The 19,165-nt window shown below is 42.9% G+C and overlaps 1 protein-coding gene across 1 annotated transcript in view; it reads left to right on the top strand.

The window, feature by feature from the left end:
- espn (espin) overlaps positions 1 to 19,165 on the top strand; it is a 99,857-nt gene that overhangs the window by 70,966 nt on the left and 9,726 nt on the right. Inside the window, exon 11 of the mRNA XM_036986946.1 lies at positions 11,118 to 11,480. Within this exon, the coding sequence (XP_036842841.1) occupies positions 11,118 to 11,480 (363 nt within the window). The remainder of the gene's footprint in view (positions 1 to 11,117; positions 11,481 to 19,165) is intronic.

The raw sequence follows: 19,165 nt of genomic DNA, 5'->3' as shown, positions 1-19,165 counted from the left end.
AGGGAAAATATGGTTCTGTTACAAACTCCAGCATGCTCCAACGAACTGAGCCATCAGATTGGATAGTGTTGTATTAGCAAAGCAGTTTGACTCATTCTGGAAAATTAGGTTCAGTAATCTGTGTTGGAGGTAATATGGGATCGCTAGTCACTTAGTCCTTCTTTAAAAGTGACATTCAAACAGCATTCTATCATGTGGTCTGTTGTCGTTGACAATAAGAAATGTTCAAACAAACTGTGCCATCATATCTACTTGCCAACGCAGGAGTTAGCGGTTGTAGCCAGAGTAGGATAGCGAGACTCATCCCCTTTGATGTTGTCCAAAAGTGCTCGTCTTACTACTGACCGTTGGAAGAGCAAAGCCAAAACACAGAAATATTAATCCCAAAGATATACTTGTGAGGGAATCGTGACTTTTTAGCTCAGACAGTAGTAGAAGTTGTCAGAACGGAGTATTAGGAGAGACCGTAACTTTGTGTACTGCCAACATAGAATCATTGTTTGCAGTAAGCCAAGGGAAACGGTTATGTCATTATAACCAGGTTGTACAGCTAAGACTGGAAGTCATTCTAGGCAATATCCACAATGCTACCGCATCTGAAACTGTGTTCAATTATAAAGGCTTCTGCTGCATAGGCAAATATTTGGATTTGCCCAAAATACTAATTTACTATATAATACTACAGTACTTACAATAGAATTCTGTAGTATACTGTAAAATACTACACTGTAGTATCCCTCGCGTGTTTAGTACTTACCAGGAATGTTGTAGTATACTGTAGACTATTATAGTAAAAACGACAGTATTATCTGCAAAAGGACATTGTAGTAAATACTACAGTAATGTCTGCAAAAACACTACAGTAAATACTAAAGTATATTACAATCCGCAAAAACACTACATTAATTACTATAGTATATACTACCGTTTCCTTTTACTATAGTATTTATACTATAGTTAACTCTAAATACTACAGCATACTACAGTAAATACTGTAGTATAGGATCCCAGATTGAGTGCACACTGTCATGAAACCTCATTGAAGTGACTAGACACACTCTGCAACATGAGACCCGCTCGCATTTCACATGATCAACATACACTGTGTGTGTACTGTACAGTGTGACCATTGTCCCTTTGAGACTAGCCAGACAGTGACCTCAGCCATTTGCACATATCACAATATGATAATTTAACACATGGTCAAATGATGACTCACTGATGGCTGAACAAACATGTCACTGAATGGTGGCTTTTAATGCTGGTGACTGCACTCTGCTACTGTGGAGAAGAATTGAGGAAGTATAAAACTCTGTGACCTGACTCGAGCCATTGTTCTCCTCCTGGTAGCAGAGCTGGCCTGGCCTCCACCCCCATGCTTGGTTGCATAACACGGAGTCAGCCCAAAGCGTCCACTCAGCGAACACAATAAGCAATCCAATACTAGTGGCGCTCTGTGTGGGCATTGTCTTGTCTTCTTAATTGCCGTGTGACACATCAAAGCAATGTGTTAGGTTCTCCAGTTATTCTATAAGCACTCTGGCTCATTTCAAATGCACTCCCCTACTAATTTATATGGACAGTGAAGCTAAAATATTTTATTTGGCTCTATATTCCAGCATTTTGGATTTGAGATCAAATATTTTTGGGAGTAGACAGTACAGAATGTCACCTTTTTATTTTAGGGTATTTTCATACATACAGTACCGGCCAAATATATTGGCACCCTTTCACTTTTCTTAAATAATTCTCTATTTCTTCTTAAATAAATTGAAAATGTAAAAACACTATAGTTCTCCACACCTTGTTATTCAATTTTCAACAATATTTTTGTAAACTTAAAGGGAAATGTCACTGCTGTTCTATTTCACCATATGTCCATTTCATATGTTATTAACATACCATGTGTGTCATAAAAATTGCAACACGCAAATAGGAGCGTTTCTGCATCTCACTGGTTTTTAACAGGCCGTCGACATGTTCTGGTTGTTAGCAAACCACAATATCCAGAATTCATAGCGATTTCAGGACGTGCAGAAATATCAAAATGTCTGTGTTTGTAGCCAGCACTTCCCGCCAGAGGATTTCGAAACTGATGGGGTTTCCAGGTGGTCGGACGTTAAAGTGATGCTATTCCATTGATTTGCCCTTTCACTTCAAAGAGGAAGGCTTGCGATCAGCCAACATCAATCAGTGCAGCAGAAAAGAAGTCAAGCTGAGGTAAAGGGAGCTAATGTTACCTAGCTAACTAGCTAGCAAACTACATGTGTTTATCTAAACCAAAATCTAGCTAGCTAGCTTTCATAATACACTGGCTAAACATTCCAAAGCAAATCAATGTAAATAGCCAGCTGTTATCTGGCGACGTGATTTGAAACGTTGCATTGTGAGCTTCATTAGGTTAATTTAGCTAGCTACAGCCTACTGGACTGTATCTAACCGTTAACTAGTTAGCGATCTAACTACCACAGAGGCTAACGTGATTATGTGTTTATAGAGTCCGAGCCCATCTGCAGCAGCATCAAGCTCAGCACCAGGAACTATTGTAAGTCACCTTTGCTAAATCTTTCCATGACTCCATGATGAGCAAATACATATACTGGAGCTAGGCATAAACATGTTCTGTGTCTTGTTGTTATATAAGCTACAACTTCTACTGGAGTTTTCTCTATATTATGGCGGCTTAGCTGATTGTTCATGTTTGAAAATGGAAAAAGGAGATATTAGGTGTTTGTGACTGACTGATGTCTGTTGGGGGGGGGGGGGGTGTGAAGGTTAATATGCATGATCTATTGACATAAGGGGTGTGGGTATTGATGGGGACAAAGTAGTAAAATGTTGACTAATCACAGACTACTGTGTGTCCTACAGACTAACTCTGCTACTGATGACGATGAACTTAACACCAGCTTTAGTAGTACAGAGCCCGTAGACCCATTGGATGAAAGCTTTCAGACGGGAACAAGCTCAACATCATCTGACTCGGAAACAAGCCAGGACGGCCAAAGGCATTTATGAAAGCACAAATACCCTCTTGAGAAAACAACATCACCAATACACTAAACTGTCTACAAGCCAAGTGCTCCTCAAACTTGTCGTACCCTTGTAGTCAGTTCTTTGAGAGGGGTTGTTAGTCTATACTCTTCTAGCCTATTCACTCCATTGTTGGCAGTGATTGTCTACTCAACAGCACAACTGTGGGTGCTCATACACAACAATACACAACTAGACTGTCTACATGTCAAGCCCCCCCCCCCCCCCCCCCCCTCAAACATTTCACATCTGTTAGCAGCCCATCTCAAAGCCCCATTATTGACTCCTGAGTATAACAAAACACACACCAGTCTACTGTTACATGTTTTGTTTACCGATTAACATGGTTTATTTTATGATTATACATCCTCATGATCAGTCGTCATGTCTTTCCAGGATAGTTACAGTACAAACAATTATTCTGCAAGAGGTCAAAGAAGTGGGTGGTGAAGAAAGTGCAGAAGCCCAGAACCCACCACTTCAGGGAGACGCTTATCCACCTGGTTGTAGAGTGCAGAAAATAACAGACTGTTGTCTACAAGAAGCCAGACTCACAGCTCCCCAAACCCTGCCAACATTGCCACAGCGCCAAAGCCTGCTAAACCACCTGACATTACCCAACAGTAGAAGAGGTGCACCAGCTGAAGAACATTCTGGAACCTGCTTGGAACATTCAACCAGCACCCATATTCAGTTAGACTGTTTTAGTATAATATAGAATACCTAGTATGTTCAACTGCCTTGTGGTATAGATATTGCTGCCTCTCAAAAGTTTGTACACACCTACACATTTTCGACATTGTAGAATAATTGTGAAGACATAAAATATGTAATAACACATGGAATTATGTAGTAACCAAAAAAGCGTTTAAAAAAAAATCCAAATATATTCTATATTTGAGATTCTTCAAAGTAGCCACCCTTTGCCTTGATGACAGCTTTGCACACTCTTGGCATTCTCTCAACCAGCTTCATGAGGAATGCTTTTCCAACTGTCTTGATGGAGTTCCCACATATGCTGAGCACTTGTTGGCTGCATTTTCTTCACTCTGCGGTCCAACTCATCCCAGACCATCTCAATTAGTTTGAGGTCGGGTGATTGTGGAGGCCAGGTCATCTGATGCAGCACTCCATCACTCTCCTTGGTCAAATAACCCTACACAGCCTGACGGTGTGTTGGGTCATTGTCCTGTTGAAAAACAAATGATAGTCCCACTAAGCGAAACCAGAAGGGATGGCATATTGCTGCAAAATGCTGTGGTAGCCATGCTGGTTAAGTGTGCCTTGAATTCTAAATAAATCGCAGATTGTGTCACCAGCAAAGCACCACCACACCTCCTCCTTCATGCTTCACGGTGGGAACTACACATACTACTACATGAGGTAGTCACCTGGAATGCATTTCAATTAACAGGTGTGCCTTGTTAAAAGTTAATTTATGGAATTTCTTAATGTGTTTGATACAATCAGTTGTGTTGTGACAAGGTAGGGGTGGTATACAGAAGAGAGCCCTATTTGGTAAAAGACCAAGTCCATATGGCAACGAACAGCTGAAATAAGCAAAGAGAAACAACAGTCCATCATTACTTTAAGACATGAAGGTCAGTCAATCTGGAAAATTTCAAGAACTTTGAACGTTTCTTCAAGTGTAGTTGCGAAAACCTTCAAGCGCTGTGATGAAACTGGCTCTCGTGAGGAAAGGAATGGAAGACCCAGAGTTACCTCTGCTGCAGTGGATAAGTTCATTAGAGTTACCAGCCTCAGAATTTGCAGCCCAAATAAATCCTTCCCAGAGTTCCTGTAACAGACACATCTCAACATCAACTGTTCAGAGGAGACTGTGTGAATCAGGACTTCATGGTCAAATTGCTGCAAAGAAACCAGTACTAAAGGACACCAATAAGTAGAAGATACTTGTTTGGGCTAAGAAACACAAGCAATGGACATTAGACCGATGGAGATCTGTCCTTTTGGTCTGATGAGTCCAGATTTGAGATTGTTCCAACCTCTGTGTCTTTGTGAGATGAAGAGTAGGTGAATGGATAATCTCTGCATGTGTGGTTCCCCACCTTGAAGCATGGAGGAGGTGTGGTGGTGCTTTGTTGGTGACACGGTCTGTAATTTATTTAGAATTCAAGGCACACTTAACCAGCATAGCTACCACAGCATTTTGCAGCAGTATGTCATTCCATCTGGTGTGATCTTAGTGGGACTATCATTTGTTTTTCAACAGGACAATGACCCAACACACCTTCAGGCTGTGTAAAGCTATTTGACCAAGAAGGAGAGCTGCATCAGATGACCTGGCCTCCACAATCACCCGACCTCAACCCAATTGAGATGGTTTGGGATGAGTTGGACCGCAGAGTGAAGGAAAAGCACCCAACAAGTGCTCAGCATATGTGGGAACTCCTTCAAGACTGTTGGAAAAGCATTCCTCATGACGCTGGTTGAGAGAAGGCTAAGAGTGTGCAAAGCTGTCGTCTAATTCTAATTTGAAGACTAAAATATATTTTGATTTGTCAAACACTTTTTTGGTTACATGATTCCATATGTTTCTTTTTTCATTCAAGAAAAACTTGAGTGAGTAGGTGTGTCCAAGCTTTTTACTGGTACTGTGTATAATTATGTTTTATATAATATTCTTTACAAGTGTACTGACAAGTGACTAAATGATTCCCGCTGCATCAGAAACCAATAGTGTTGACTTCAACTTCTGGATCAATGCATTGTGATGTTCATGAAATGTATTTGGATAAACTAGTGTTGTGGCGTTGCTATCATTTGTCACGCTGGTATAAAGGATTTGGAGACAGGCACAGGAATACACAATAGCAGTTTTTAATACACCCAAAACAAACACGTATACAAAAACACTGGGCTGTATCCAAACAAAAGAGCGAGGGTAAACCTCGTTGAACGTCACGGGACGATCTCCGTAATACACACTATATATAGCACGCAGCATAAGAGCTGCACCAACGCATAGGCACTCACACAACCAATGGACATGGGAACAATAACCAACAAAAGACAGAGGGAACAGAGGGCACATATATAACATACTAATCGGGGGAAATGGGAAGCAGGTGTGTGTAATCAGACAAGACAGGTCTGGGTTGAGGATAGTGAAGCCTAGAAAGCCGGTGACGTAGACCTCCGGAACTGGTGAACAGAATGAGGAGCAGTGCTGGAGGGATCCGTGACATCATTAATGTGTTTGACAGTTATTTTATCAAATCAATTAACTACGTTTAATTATTACGATGACTAAATTCATCATGTAACAATTTGTGATCTTTGGGCACCATGGGAAAAGTTATTTAACGAGTTCCTATCTCCCGACTAAACTCTAAAGATATAAATATCTCTTGCATCAGTCACAGTCAATTCATTCATTCTTATTTACCTCATCAGTCTCATTCTGAATGTCGAATAATCCGTTAAATCTGCACAAACCCTATTCTCCATGATGAATCAGTTTACACAAATTGGCTTAATTATTTATTTACTAACTAATGAAATAATCACACAGAAATACATAAACATGGCCTCCCGAGTGGCGCGGTGGTGCTAGCTGTTTCATGAGAGATTCTGGGTTCGAGTCCAGGCTCTGTTGCAGCCGATCGCGACCGGGAGACCCATGGGGCGGCACACAATTGGCCCAGCATCGTCCGGGTTAGAGGAGGATTTGGCCGGCAGGGATGTCCTTGTCCCACTGCGCACTAGCGACTCCTGTGGTGGTCCGGGGGCAGTGCATGCTGACAAGGTCGCCAGGTGCACGGTGTTTCCTTGGACACATTGGTGTGGCTGGCTTCCGGGTTAAGTGGGCATTGTGTCAAGAAGCAGGGCGGCTTGGTTGGGTTTTGTTTCAGAGGACGCATGGCTCTCGACCTTCGCCCGAGTCCATATGGAAGTTGCAGCGATGAGAAAAAGACTGCAACTACCAATTGGGGAGAAAACTGGGGGAAAAAACAATAAATAAATAAACTATAGAAGGATAGATTATACAGTGATTATTATTATTATTATGATGCAATGAAAAATCCCTATTGGTCTAACCCGATATGACGGTTTGTTACACAATGAAAGGGGGTGGAAGAAAGTGCAAGAGGAGGAGAGACGCTTATCATAAGTATGGATATTTAGCACCCCAACAACTGCTCATTCGGATTTAAAAATGCAAGGTACATATTTACGCTTGTATGTCTTTATCGTCTCGCCCTGTTGAAAGCGCCCGATCAGTCTGTGGAGTCAGTCGATAGAAAGTCTCTGTGTAAGTGTCTGGTTGTCCACCATGTATTTTGTAGTTGAAGCCTCTTGGTCTCGGAGTGTCTGTTATAACGGATCTTCCAGAGGTGTACCACGTGGTGTTCAGCAGTCCTTGCCCTTCGCTCTGTTTGCTTAGAATAGATAACCACCTATAGTGGTGAGAGGAAATTGTTCTTTGTCTCTCGTCTTTGGTCGAGTTTCCTAGGCTAACCGTGCATAAACAGCTGCAGACTATATGACCCTGTGTAGTCTTCTTCTTCTTCTTCTTCTTCGAGAGAGTTTCAGAGGGTCTTGCCATTTTCTGGTGTTGTAGTCTTTAAACCATTTTGTAACGTGTTCAGCTCGCGCTGCACGTATACGAGTCTTTAGCTTTAAACCATTTGTGACGTCCGGCTGGTCTAATTGGTTGATTATTCAGGGTACAGCTAAGACCACTGTCCACACCGGCAGCAAACCAGCATGTTTTGGTCTCTAGAGATTCCAATTTGCACCATTTCAAACGAGTGCATGATCCTCACGTTCTCTGGTCTAATGTAAATTTCGTTAGGAGTCCTTTTATAAACACTTGGAGAAAAAGGACGTTCCCTCCTTTTGTCATAATGTCTGTGCTCACATGGGCGTGTTTACTGACTGGGTAAAACTTTACATGAAAGACAAGTCTCATTTAGAAGGCTAAAATCATATTTCATCTTCTCACAAATAGTTTCATATTTAATCATATAAGTTCCACAGCATTTAGATGTAAATCTGATAACTGGGACAAATACATTTGTAGAGTTACCATTATTTGGTTATACAGTTCTTAATTATATCACAAAACAACAACTTATTTGACATGATTATTGTTTAGAGCCCCACCAACCATTTCCCACATTATTTACATTAGAAATATTGTTTCAATTACCAACCTTTTGATGTTTACAGACAGACATGAAAAACTACAGGTAATCTAGTAAAAAAAACATAGAATTCATGTATAAGAAAAACAGCTAAATGAAAACATTGACAGTCAGGGAATCAGCCTCAAAATCCTTCATCAATGATTTAAAAACACCAATCAGGACAAGTTCTTCAAGTTTAAAAGTATTTTGTAAGGCGTTCCAAGCAGATAGGACGTAAAAGACCTTTTACCAAATTCAGTTCAGACATTTTTAACAGTTAGCAGGATAAAGTCCTGCGAACGAAGAGAGTACCCACCACTTTTCTGAACAATAAAAATGGCCAAATAAAATGTCCCCAAAATGTCTTTCTAAATAAAAGTATACCAGTGACTGAGCCTACGATCGACAAGAAAAGGCCAGTCAACCCTGGTATATAAAGTGTGGTGATGTGTGAGGGTAAATTTCTAACACAACCAAAACAAACTGCAAATGCATCCAACAAGTTTATAGAGTTACAAGCAAGCTTGATGTGGTCATTGCGTACTAGGAATATGAAACTTTTGAATATTTTAATACACTAAGTTAATTTTCTCAAATACTTATGATACCTTCAAATGGGGGGACTAGATACATAAAGTGCTTTCATTTCTAAATGGTAAAACATATGTATGAAAATACCCTCAAATAAAAAGTGACATTCTGTCACCTTTTCATATAAAACATTTAATCTCAAATCCAAAATACTGGCGTATAGAGCCAAATTTAACGTTTTAGCTTCACTGTCCAAATAAATACAGTGCCTTCAGAAAGTATTCAGACCCCTTGATTCTCCCCCAAATTTTTTTACGTTACAGCCTTATTCCAAAATGTAATAAAAAAAAAGTTTTACCTCATCAGTCTACACACAATACCGCATAATGACAAAGCAAAAACATGTTTTTAGAAATGTTTGGTAATATATATATATATATATATATATATATATATATAGTTTTATATATATATATATATATATATATAAAACTATCACATTTACATAAGTATTCAGACCCTTTACTCAGTACTTTGTTGAAGCACCTTTGGCAGCAATTACAGCATTGAGTCTTCTTGGGTATGACGCTACAAGCTTGGTACACCTGTATTTGGGGAGTTTCTCCCATTCTTCTCTGCAGATCCTCTCAAGCTCTGTCAGGTTGGATGGGGAGCATTGCTGCACAGCTATTTTCATGTCTCTCCAGAGTTATTCGATTGGGTTGAAGTCCGTGCTTTGGCTGGGACACTCAAGGACATTCAGAGACTTGTCCCGAAGCCACTCCTGCGTTGTCTTGGCTGTGTGCTTAGGGTTGTTGTCCTGTTGGAAGGTGAACCTTCAGCCCAGTCTGAGGTCCTGAACACTCTGGAGCAGGTTTTCATCAAGGATCTCTCTGTACTTTGCTCCGTTCATCTTTGCCTCAATCCTGACTAGTCTCCCAGTCCCTGCCACTGAAAAACATCCCCACATCATGATGCTGCCACCACCATGCTTCACCGTAGGGATGGTTCCAGGTTTCCTCCAGATGTGACGCTTGGCATTCAGGCCAAAGAGTTCAATCATGTTTTCATCAGACCAGAGAATCTTGTTCCTCGTGGTCTGGGAGTTTTTAGGTGCCTTTTGGCAAACTCCAAGCGGGCTGTCATGTGCCTTTACTGAGGAGTGGCTTCCGTCTGGCCATTCTACCATAAAGGCCTGATTGGTGGAGTGCTGCAGAGATGTTTGTCCTTCTGGAAGATTCTCCCATCTCTACAGAGGAACTTTAGAGCTCTGTTAGAGTGATCATCGGGTTCTTGGTCACCTCCCTGACCAAGGCCCTTCTCCCCCGATTGCTCTTTTTGGTCGGGCAGCCAGCTCTGGGAAGAGTTTTGGTGGTTCCAAACTTCTTCCATTTAAGAATGATAAAGGCCACTGTGTTTTTGGGGAACTTCAATGCTGCAGAATGTTTTTGGTACCCTTCGCCAGATCTGTGCTTCGACATAATCCTGTCTCTGAGCTCTACGGACAATTCCTTCAACCTCATGGCATGGTTTTTGCTCTGACATGCACTCTCAGCTGTGGGACCTTATATAGACAGGTGTGTGCCTTTCCAAATCATGTCCAATCAATTGAATTTACCACAGATGGACTCCAATCAAGTTGTATAAACATCTGAAGGATGATCAATGGAAACCTGAGCTCAATTTCGAGTCTCATAGCAAAGGGTCTGATTACTTATAAGGTATTTTTTAAATGTATTTTTTAGATTGCTGAGGAAAAAGTTTTACTCCTTTTCTCCCCAATTCCGTGGTATCCAATTGTTTAGTAGCAACTATCTTGTCTCATCGCTACAACTCCCGTATGGGCTCAGGAGAGACGAAGGTTGAAAGTCATCCAATACACAACCCAATCAAGCCGCACTGCTTCTTAACACAGCGCCATCCAACCCGGAAGCCAGCCACACCAATGTGTCGGAGGAAACACCATGCACCTGGCAACCTTGGTTAGCGCGCACTGCGCCCGGCCCGCCACAAGAGTTGCTGGTGCGTGATGAGGCAAGGATTTCCCTACCGGCCAGACCCTGCCTAACCCGGAAGACGCTAGGCCAATTGTGCGTCGCACCACAGACCTCCCGGTCGCGGCCGGTTACGACAGAGCCTGGGCGCGAACCCAGAGTCTCTGGTGGCCCTTAACCACTGCGCCACCCTGGAATTATTTTTTTAAATCCATTTTAGAATTAGGCTGTAACCTAACAAAATGTGGAAAACGTCAAGGGGTCTGAATACGTTCCAAAGGCGATGTACATAGGGGAGTGTCAGGGTTGTAGATTCTATGAAGTGTATGGATATTGCAATTGAGCCCATGTAGTTTAAGCCATGGACAAATTCCAGTTTGACTTTTATACCCCTTCCATCCTCCAGGGAGAGAGCTCTACGTCCCCGCCCCCGACCCGCACGGTCAGCCCGCCATCAGTCAAGCCCATGTCCCCGCCACCTGCTGCCAGCGCCACTTCGCCACCCACCACCCCCAGCCCGGTTGGCACTGGCACGCCCCGGACCCTCTCCACCTCTCAGAGCAGCGAGCAGCTCCTCAATGGGAATGGCAGCGGAGCAGCGTCGGCATCTAGCCTGATGGGTCAGACCAGGAAGGGTAGCCTGGCGGACGTGGAGGCCCTCGTGCCCACACACGATGAGCAGGGCCGGGCCATCCCCGAGTGGAAGAGGCAGGTCATGGTACGCAAGCTCCAGGTCAAGATGCAGGAGGAGGAAGAACACAAACGCAAGGTAGGCATGAATGGGAGGGGGTGTGAGAGAAAGATAGAAGTCCAAGTGTGATGAGAAACATTCACAGTTTCAGCTCTCCTTTTTGTGCTGCTGTCACAGAACTGGTGCTCGGGGGAATACCACGGTCAAACGTGGTTAAAAGGGATTGAAAGCACAAGGAGGATGGCTGAAATGTGGGTCGGTGTGCGATTTTGGTGGGTTGGTTTTGTTTGAACGCATGCTCAAGCCTTTGCTGTGTCTTTTGAAAGAGCTTGATATGGCCACCACTGCATGTCAGAATGTGGTATATGGATTATATTCCTTAAAGGGAACTAAGTTTGGTTTGAGTAAGAACATTATAGTTGTAGTGCTTCTGATGTTTTATGGGTGTTGCAGTATCTGATGGCTGAGTTTATAATCTGAATTGATTGTTCATTTTAGAATCTGTTTAGAAGTAGGCAGGTTGTAGTGAGATGGTTTGAGGACTTCTACACGAGCAGTCTACTTTCAGTCATTACTTTTACGTTTGAATATACAGTGCCTTCGGAAAGTATTCAAACTCCTTGACATTTTTCATATTTTGTTCTCTTAAAGCCTTATTCTATTTTTTATTTTATTTTTTTATTTCCTCTCATAAATCTACACACAATACCCCATAATGACAAAGCAAAAACAGGTGTTTAAAAATGTTTGCAAATGTGTTACAAATAAAAAACGGAACTATTACATATACATAAGTATTCAGACCCTTTACCTAGTACTTTGTTGTAGCGATTACAGCCTTGAGTCTTCTTGGGTATGACGCTACAAGCTTGACACAACTGTATTTGGGGATTTTCTCCCATTCTTCTCTGCAGATCCTCTCAAGCTCTGTCAGGTTGGATGCGGAGCGTTGCTGCACAGCTATTTTCAGGTCTCTCCAGAGCTGTTCGATCGGGTTCAAGTCAGGGCTCTGGCTGGGCCACTCAAGGACATTCAGAGAGTTGTCCCCAAGCCACTCCTGCGTTGTTTTGGCTGTGTGCTTAGGGTCATTGTCCTGTTGGAAGGTGAACCAGTCTGAGGTCCTGAGCGCTCTGGGGCAGGTTTTCATCAAGGATATCGCTGTACTTTGCTCCGTTCATCTTTTCCTCGATCCTGACTAGTCTCCCTGTCCCTTCTGCTGAAAAACATCGCCATAGCATGATGCTGCCACCACCATGCTTTACTGTTGTGATGTTCCCAGGTTTTCTCCAGATGTGACGCTTGGCATTCAGGCCAAAGAGTTAAATCTTGGTTTCATCAGACCAATCTTGTCTCTCATGGTCGGTGAGTCTTTAGGTGCCTTTTGGCAAACTCCAAGCGGGCTGTCATGTGCCTTTACTGAGGAGTGGCTTCCGTCTGGCCACTCTACCATAAAGGCCTGATTTGGTGGAGTGCTGCAGAGATGGTTGTCCTTCTGCAAGGTTCTCCCATCTCCACAGAGGAACTCTAGAGCTCTGTCAGAGTGACCATCGGGTTCTTGGTCACCTCACTGACCAAGGCCCTTCTCCCCCAATTGCTCAGTTTGGCCGGGCGGCCAGCTCTAGGAGAAGTCTTGGTGATTCTAAACTTCTTCCATTTAAGAATTATGGAGGCCACTGTGTTCTTGGGAACCTTCAATGCTGCAGACATTTTTGGTACCCTTCGCCAGATCTGTGCTGCGACACAATCCTGTCTCTGAGCTCTACGGACAATTTCTTCAACCTCATGGCTTGGTTTTTGCTCTGACATGCACTGTCTACTATGGGACCTTATATAGACAGGTGTGTGCCTTTCCACATCATGTCCAATCTATTAAATTTACCAAAGATGGACTTCAGTCAAGTTGTAGAAACATCTCAAGGATGATCAATGTAAACAGGATGCACATGAGCTCAATTTCGAGTCTGATGCTTATGTAAATAAGTATTTCTGTTTTGTTTTTTTAAGTCTAAAAACTTGTTTTCGCTTTGTCAATATGGGGTATTGTGTGTAGATTGCTGAGGATTTCTTGTTATTTAATCCATGTTAGAATAAGGCTGTAACTTTTAAAAAATCAAGGGGTCTGAATTCTTTCACTGTACATGTTTTGTTATTAGATGAACAACAATCCTTTTCAGAGGTTATGTTTTAAGTATTGTTATGTGTCAATAAGTTAGTATGTGTTGTCAAAGTCTCTGGTCTGTGCCCTTAGTATCGGCTACTATTACCTGTGGGAGCTTGGACATAAATGATTCTTCACAATGGCAGCAGTTTTATCGTAATACAATTAAAAACATGAATAATTGATTGACATGTTAGAACTGTGCATGTATTCCCCATGGCGAATGTCTTTAAAGCAGTTTGAGGGATTCTTTGCTCTTGTCCCTCTTTTAGAACTATTGATAATAGGAAACTTGCAACTTTTGACTTGCAACCAGTCAAAAGTTTGGACACACCTACTCATTCTAGTTTTTCTTTATTTTTACTATTTTCTACATTGTAGAATAATAGTGAAAACATCACTATGAAATAACACATGGAATCATGTATTAACCAAAAAAGTGTTAAACAAATCCAAATATATTTAAAAAATGCGTGATTCTTCAAAGAAGCCACCCTTTGCCTTGATGACAGCTTTGCACACTTGGAATTCTCTCAACCATCTTCATGAGGTAGTGACCTGGAATGCATTTCAATTAACAGGTGTGCCTTGTTAAAAGATAATTTGTGGAATTTCTTTCCTTCTTAATGCGTTTGAGCCAGAAGATAGCCCAATTTGGTAAAAGAGCAAGTCCATATTATGGTAAGAATAGCTCAAATAAGCAAAGAAAAACAACAGCCCATCAAGACATGAAGGTCAGTCAATCTGGGACATTTCAAGAACTTTTAAAGTTTCTTTAAGTGCAGTTGCAAAAACCTTCAAGTGCTGTGATGAAACTGGCTCTCATGAGGACTGCTACAGGAAAGGAAGACACAGAGTTACCTTTGCTGCAGAGGATAAGTTAATTAGAGTTACCAGCCTCAGAAATTGCAGCCCATATACATGCTTCCCAGTGTTCAAGTAACAGACACATCTCAACATCAACTGTTCAGAGGAGACAGCGTGAATCAGGCCTTCATGGTCGAATTGCTGCAAAGAAACCAGTACTAAAGGACACCAATAATAAGAAGAGACTTGCTTGGACCAAAACAACACTAGCAATGGACATTAGACCGGTGGAAATCTGTCCTTTTGGTCTGTCGTGTCTTTGTGAGATGCAGAGTAGGTGAACGGATGATCTCTGCATGTGTGGTTCCCACCATGAATGGAGGAGGTGTGATGGTGCTGTACTGGTGACACTGTCTGTGATTTATTTAGAATTCAAGGCACACTTAACCAGCATGTCTACCACATCATTCTGCAGTGATACGCCATCCCATCTGGTTTGCTCTTAGTGGGACTAGCATTTGTTTTTCAACAGGACTATGACCCAAAAACACCTCAAGGCTGTGTAAGGGATGTTTGGCCAAGAAGGAGAGTGATGGAGTGCTACATCAGATGACCAGATGGTTTGGGATGAGTTGGACCGCAGAGTGAAGTCAAGACTGTTGGAAAAGCATTCCTTATGAAGCTGGTTGAGAGAATGCCAAGAGTGTGCAAAGCTGTCATCAAGGCAAAGGGTGGCTACTTTGAAGAATCTAAAATATATTTTGATTTGTTGAACACTTTTTTGGTTGTTACATGATTCCATATGTGTTATTTCATAGTCTTGATGTCTTCACTATTATTCTACAATGTAGAAAATATTCAAAATAAAGAAACACATTGTAATGAGTAGGTGTCTCCAAACTTTTGACTGGTACTGTAGGTGTTTGTTAATTTATATAATCTATATTTTATTTAAACATATCACCATCAGATTGCTTTGTTTTGACTGGAACGTTAAATATGATTTCATATACTTAAGTCAGTACCTGTTCCATCCAAGATGGTGGGCATTGACTACTGTACTAATATAGTGACAGATGCCTTCATTATTTTTAAGTCGATGAAGAACCCATACATTGTAGGCTGATGTAACCATTTCCGAATGTATAAGTACAATCTAAATGATGCTGAATCGGATTGTTTGTCACCCTTCCATCAGGCCATGCAGATACTGTATATTGAGTTCAGGGGTCACAACAAATGCATGCATTTTTTTTTATTTTACTTGACTTTTGTGCTGAACCCAGGCCCTTACAGAGTGTGGTGAAATGGATACTTACAGGCTACGGTGCCCATTCCAGTTCTAGCCCGTTTAAAAGCCTGATATGCAGTAGGATCTGGCTGATGGCTTCACAGTGTGGCTAGTAATTGGAGATGGAGCAGTGCAGCTTTAAGTCATTACATGCTGATTCAGTGGTGTGATGCAAGGCCTATTCACACGAGCTCCATGTCCATCTATAAACTCCACGTTATCTACTTCTTTGAGGATGCTTCTCTGGGTTTCTTTTTTTTTGTGTTATGGATAAGCCTGTTAAAACTCCCTATCAAACCAATAGGGATTTATAAAACAACCCTGTTCACACACAATTATAATGAAACACTAACTAGGAAGAGTATAATTCATTTGCCCCAATGATCAAAGCAGAAAAGGAACTTTTTTCATCATGACATAAAACTTGAACATTCTATTTCAAGGTCTGCTTGTAAACTGCTTATAAACATTAATTACATATTTTGTTAACCATATACATGCGTAAGCCTGATCCTCTCCATCATAATTTATTTATACATATACAAATGACATTGAATGATTTTCAAACCGTTATAATAGTTAAACTATTAAATCATGAATTCTAAGCAGTTTAAATGCAGACCTCCAAATAAAGTGAACCCATACACCCAACCATATTCAGCCAGCAGTTGTGCGCTGAGGATTTTTCCACCCTGATTTCATAAAGGAGTAGCCTGTGCCCTGACTCTCAGCTAATCTAGGAGTTATGAAGCTTGTACTGAGGCAGTGCCATTGCACCACTAAATCCATGTAAATCCTGTGTAAATCCTGTGTGACGAGGAAGTATGAACATGCGCCGTGTGTTAACAGTACACCAGGAAGTGCAAGCTGAAGGAACTTCCCCCTTCCCCCCTCTTTTCTGTTGTTCTTTGCTGTCCCTTGAACTCTAATCTAGTTTGCGGCCAGTGGACACTACCAGCCTCAAGAGTGGCACTACTCTCATGTCCACAATGCCATCCTGGGCCCCTTTGGAGAGCTGATGATGGAGGACGACCTCATCCGCATTGAGAAGCAAATCGAGAACCTGCAGGTCATGCACAAGGTGACGGAGGTGGAAAAGGAACTGGAAGAGTTGGAGCGAGAGCTTCAACAACTTCTTCCCGTGTCTGCCGCCCTCAACCAGGAGCACTTCTACATCAACCCCAAGCAAGTTCATGGGCAAGCGGAAGATCTGCCAGCCTGGTGCAGCAAAATCTCAACGCTGCTCAAGAGCATGGCTATTCTCCTGGCCACCCTGGGAGGCAAGACGATAGACATCTTGGATTTGATATCTCCCGGATATGCTCAGGAGGAAGGGAGTAACAATAGGATGGGCCAGATGACCTCAGCAGGATCCATTGCCACTGGGGTCATCGGACGATCCCAGTCGTTCTCCACTAGGGAGGAGGTGGAGAAGGAGATCAAGCAGTGTGGCGTCTCTGTGAAGAACCTGAAGGCCAACTATGAGATTCAGAACCAGTTCCAGTTTGCTGATGACAAAACGAACCGGGTGTACAAGCGCAAGAGGTCCCTCCCTGCGGTGAGCGAGTCCAGTTATCTCCCCGAGCCGATTCAGGAAGATGAGGTTCCGTGTTCCCCTGCAGAGGTCCTCCAGTCCCCTAACAATGGAGACCTTTCTCCAGTGCAGGAATCTCTGCCTCTGGTGGAGGAACCTGTAATCATGCCATCTCATGCTCCGCTTACATACCAGTCTTCTGATGTGATCCCTCAGTCTGATCAGTTCAACCAGGTTCTGTCTACAGACCCTATACTGAACCACGAGCAGCTGACCCGGAGCCTGGAGGTGCAGACGGACATGAGCTACGTCCAAGAGTGCATTGAGATGAGGAAGGAGCGGATCGTCTTCTTGTTCCTGGAACACTGGAGAAAGTACACCCTCTCAGAGTCCTACAGGCCAAAGTACACAGGCAAACGGGGAAGTCTAAGGGTGGGTCTGGACGACTATAACCGGTTCACAGCTGATCTGGAAGGAGACACACCGAGTGAGGATGACAAAACACTCCTATTCATGAAGTCCAGGCAAGTGGTAGGGAACCTGATTGGCCACTGGAGGACCATCATGAGCCAGGTGCCCACTCGCCAGATCCGCCGGCTCAGTCGGGCCCAGATGATCTACTGGCCGGAGCATTTCCTGCCACACGTTAATGGAGCACCGGTCAGCTACGAGACCCTAACCCTAGACCTCTTTATGCTGGGCTACTTCCAACTCCTAGAGATGAGCATGTCACGCAGCGAGCGCAAGTTCCGCCACCTACTGTGCTACGAGATGTTCGACCGCCTCGGAAGCTACAGCTGGGAGATGATTCGCCAGTTCCACCGTGAGGTCATGGAGGAGATTGAGCAAGGGAAGCGGGACTGGGCGGACAGCTTTGAAGACATTAAGCAAAAGTACTTTGGTGATTCTGCGGATGGGGGAGGAATGATGACCGCCTCGCTACTTTCAATTGCTCCTGAGGTGTCGGTAGTGCCAGTCCAGGTGCCGTTGCCTGCCCCAGAACCAAACATGTATTTGCCTTCGATTGCTGTACAGGATAGTGTCCAGCTTACTGCTCAGGACTGCATTAACCATGCAGAGCAGAGTGCAGTGAAGGACACTGTGGAGGACACTGTTCAGGCAGATGTGAACACTTCTGAGCCGAGTCCAACGAATGGGCCTATTCAGGATGCTGTGAAGACTGAAAGTGTAGCACAAGAGAGTGTTCCAAAAGACACAGTTCAGACTTCTGTTCAGGATTCAGCGCAGAAAACTGGGCAGGATACTGTTCAGGAGGCTTTGCAAGACTCAATAGGCCAGGTGGTGACAACTGAGACCACAGTACAGAGTGTAGGGAAGTGTGTGACGCAGGACATTGCACCTGCTCCACTTCAAGTCACCGTAGTCACACCCGTATATGAACCTCCGCACAGAGAAGAGCCCAATGAAGACTCAATCAAACTGATCTACGAACTGAAAGAGTTCAGCAATGAGGAGATCAGCAGGTACATTGAGCGTAGCTTTGCCTTCTGGAAGGAAAAGGAAGCTGAACTGTTTGATATCTGACCATCAGCGATAAGCAGAAGATATGTGGAATACTCTTTACACTAAAGTGTTAGGCTAAACATGCTTGGACAAAGCAGGCAACAAAGCCACGAGGGAAAGTGTCAAGGAAACGATACTCCTATGTGGAACATGCTAGGGAGAGAGCTAATCTGTGTTTTAGCCTTGAGGCCTCAGATAACACAAGGAACTGTGACATGGTTTCAGTAAGGAAAGGAGCATCCAGCCTGTGATTGGATGTCCGGCAGTCAAATCACTTTGTCTTGTCAACCACTGATATGCAAAAAATTATCAGATGTAATGATACAGTGGAAGAGGGAGTGCTCTAAATGCACTACCAGCAATGACTCCCTGAATTCTAATTAGTCTTTGGAACAAATATTTTTTATTCCAAGTTTCTTATCTATTATTGGTTTGCTACAGTAGTTCTT

This window comes from Oncorhynchus mykiss, chromosome 9 (assembly GCF_013265735.2).
Source record: "Oncorhynchus mykiss isolate Arlee chromosome 9, USDA_OmykA_1.1, whole genome shotgun sequence".
In the NCBI taxonomy this organism is placed as follows: Eukaryota; Metazoa; Chordata; class Actinopteri; order Salmoniformes; family Salmonidae; genus Oncorhynchus; species Oncorhynchus mykiss.
Note: the sequence above shows the minus strand (reverse complement) of the source record. Positions and strands in the feature narration are given on the sequence as shown.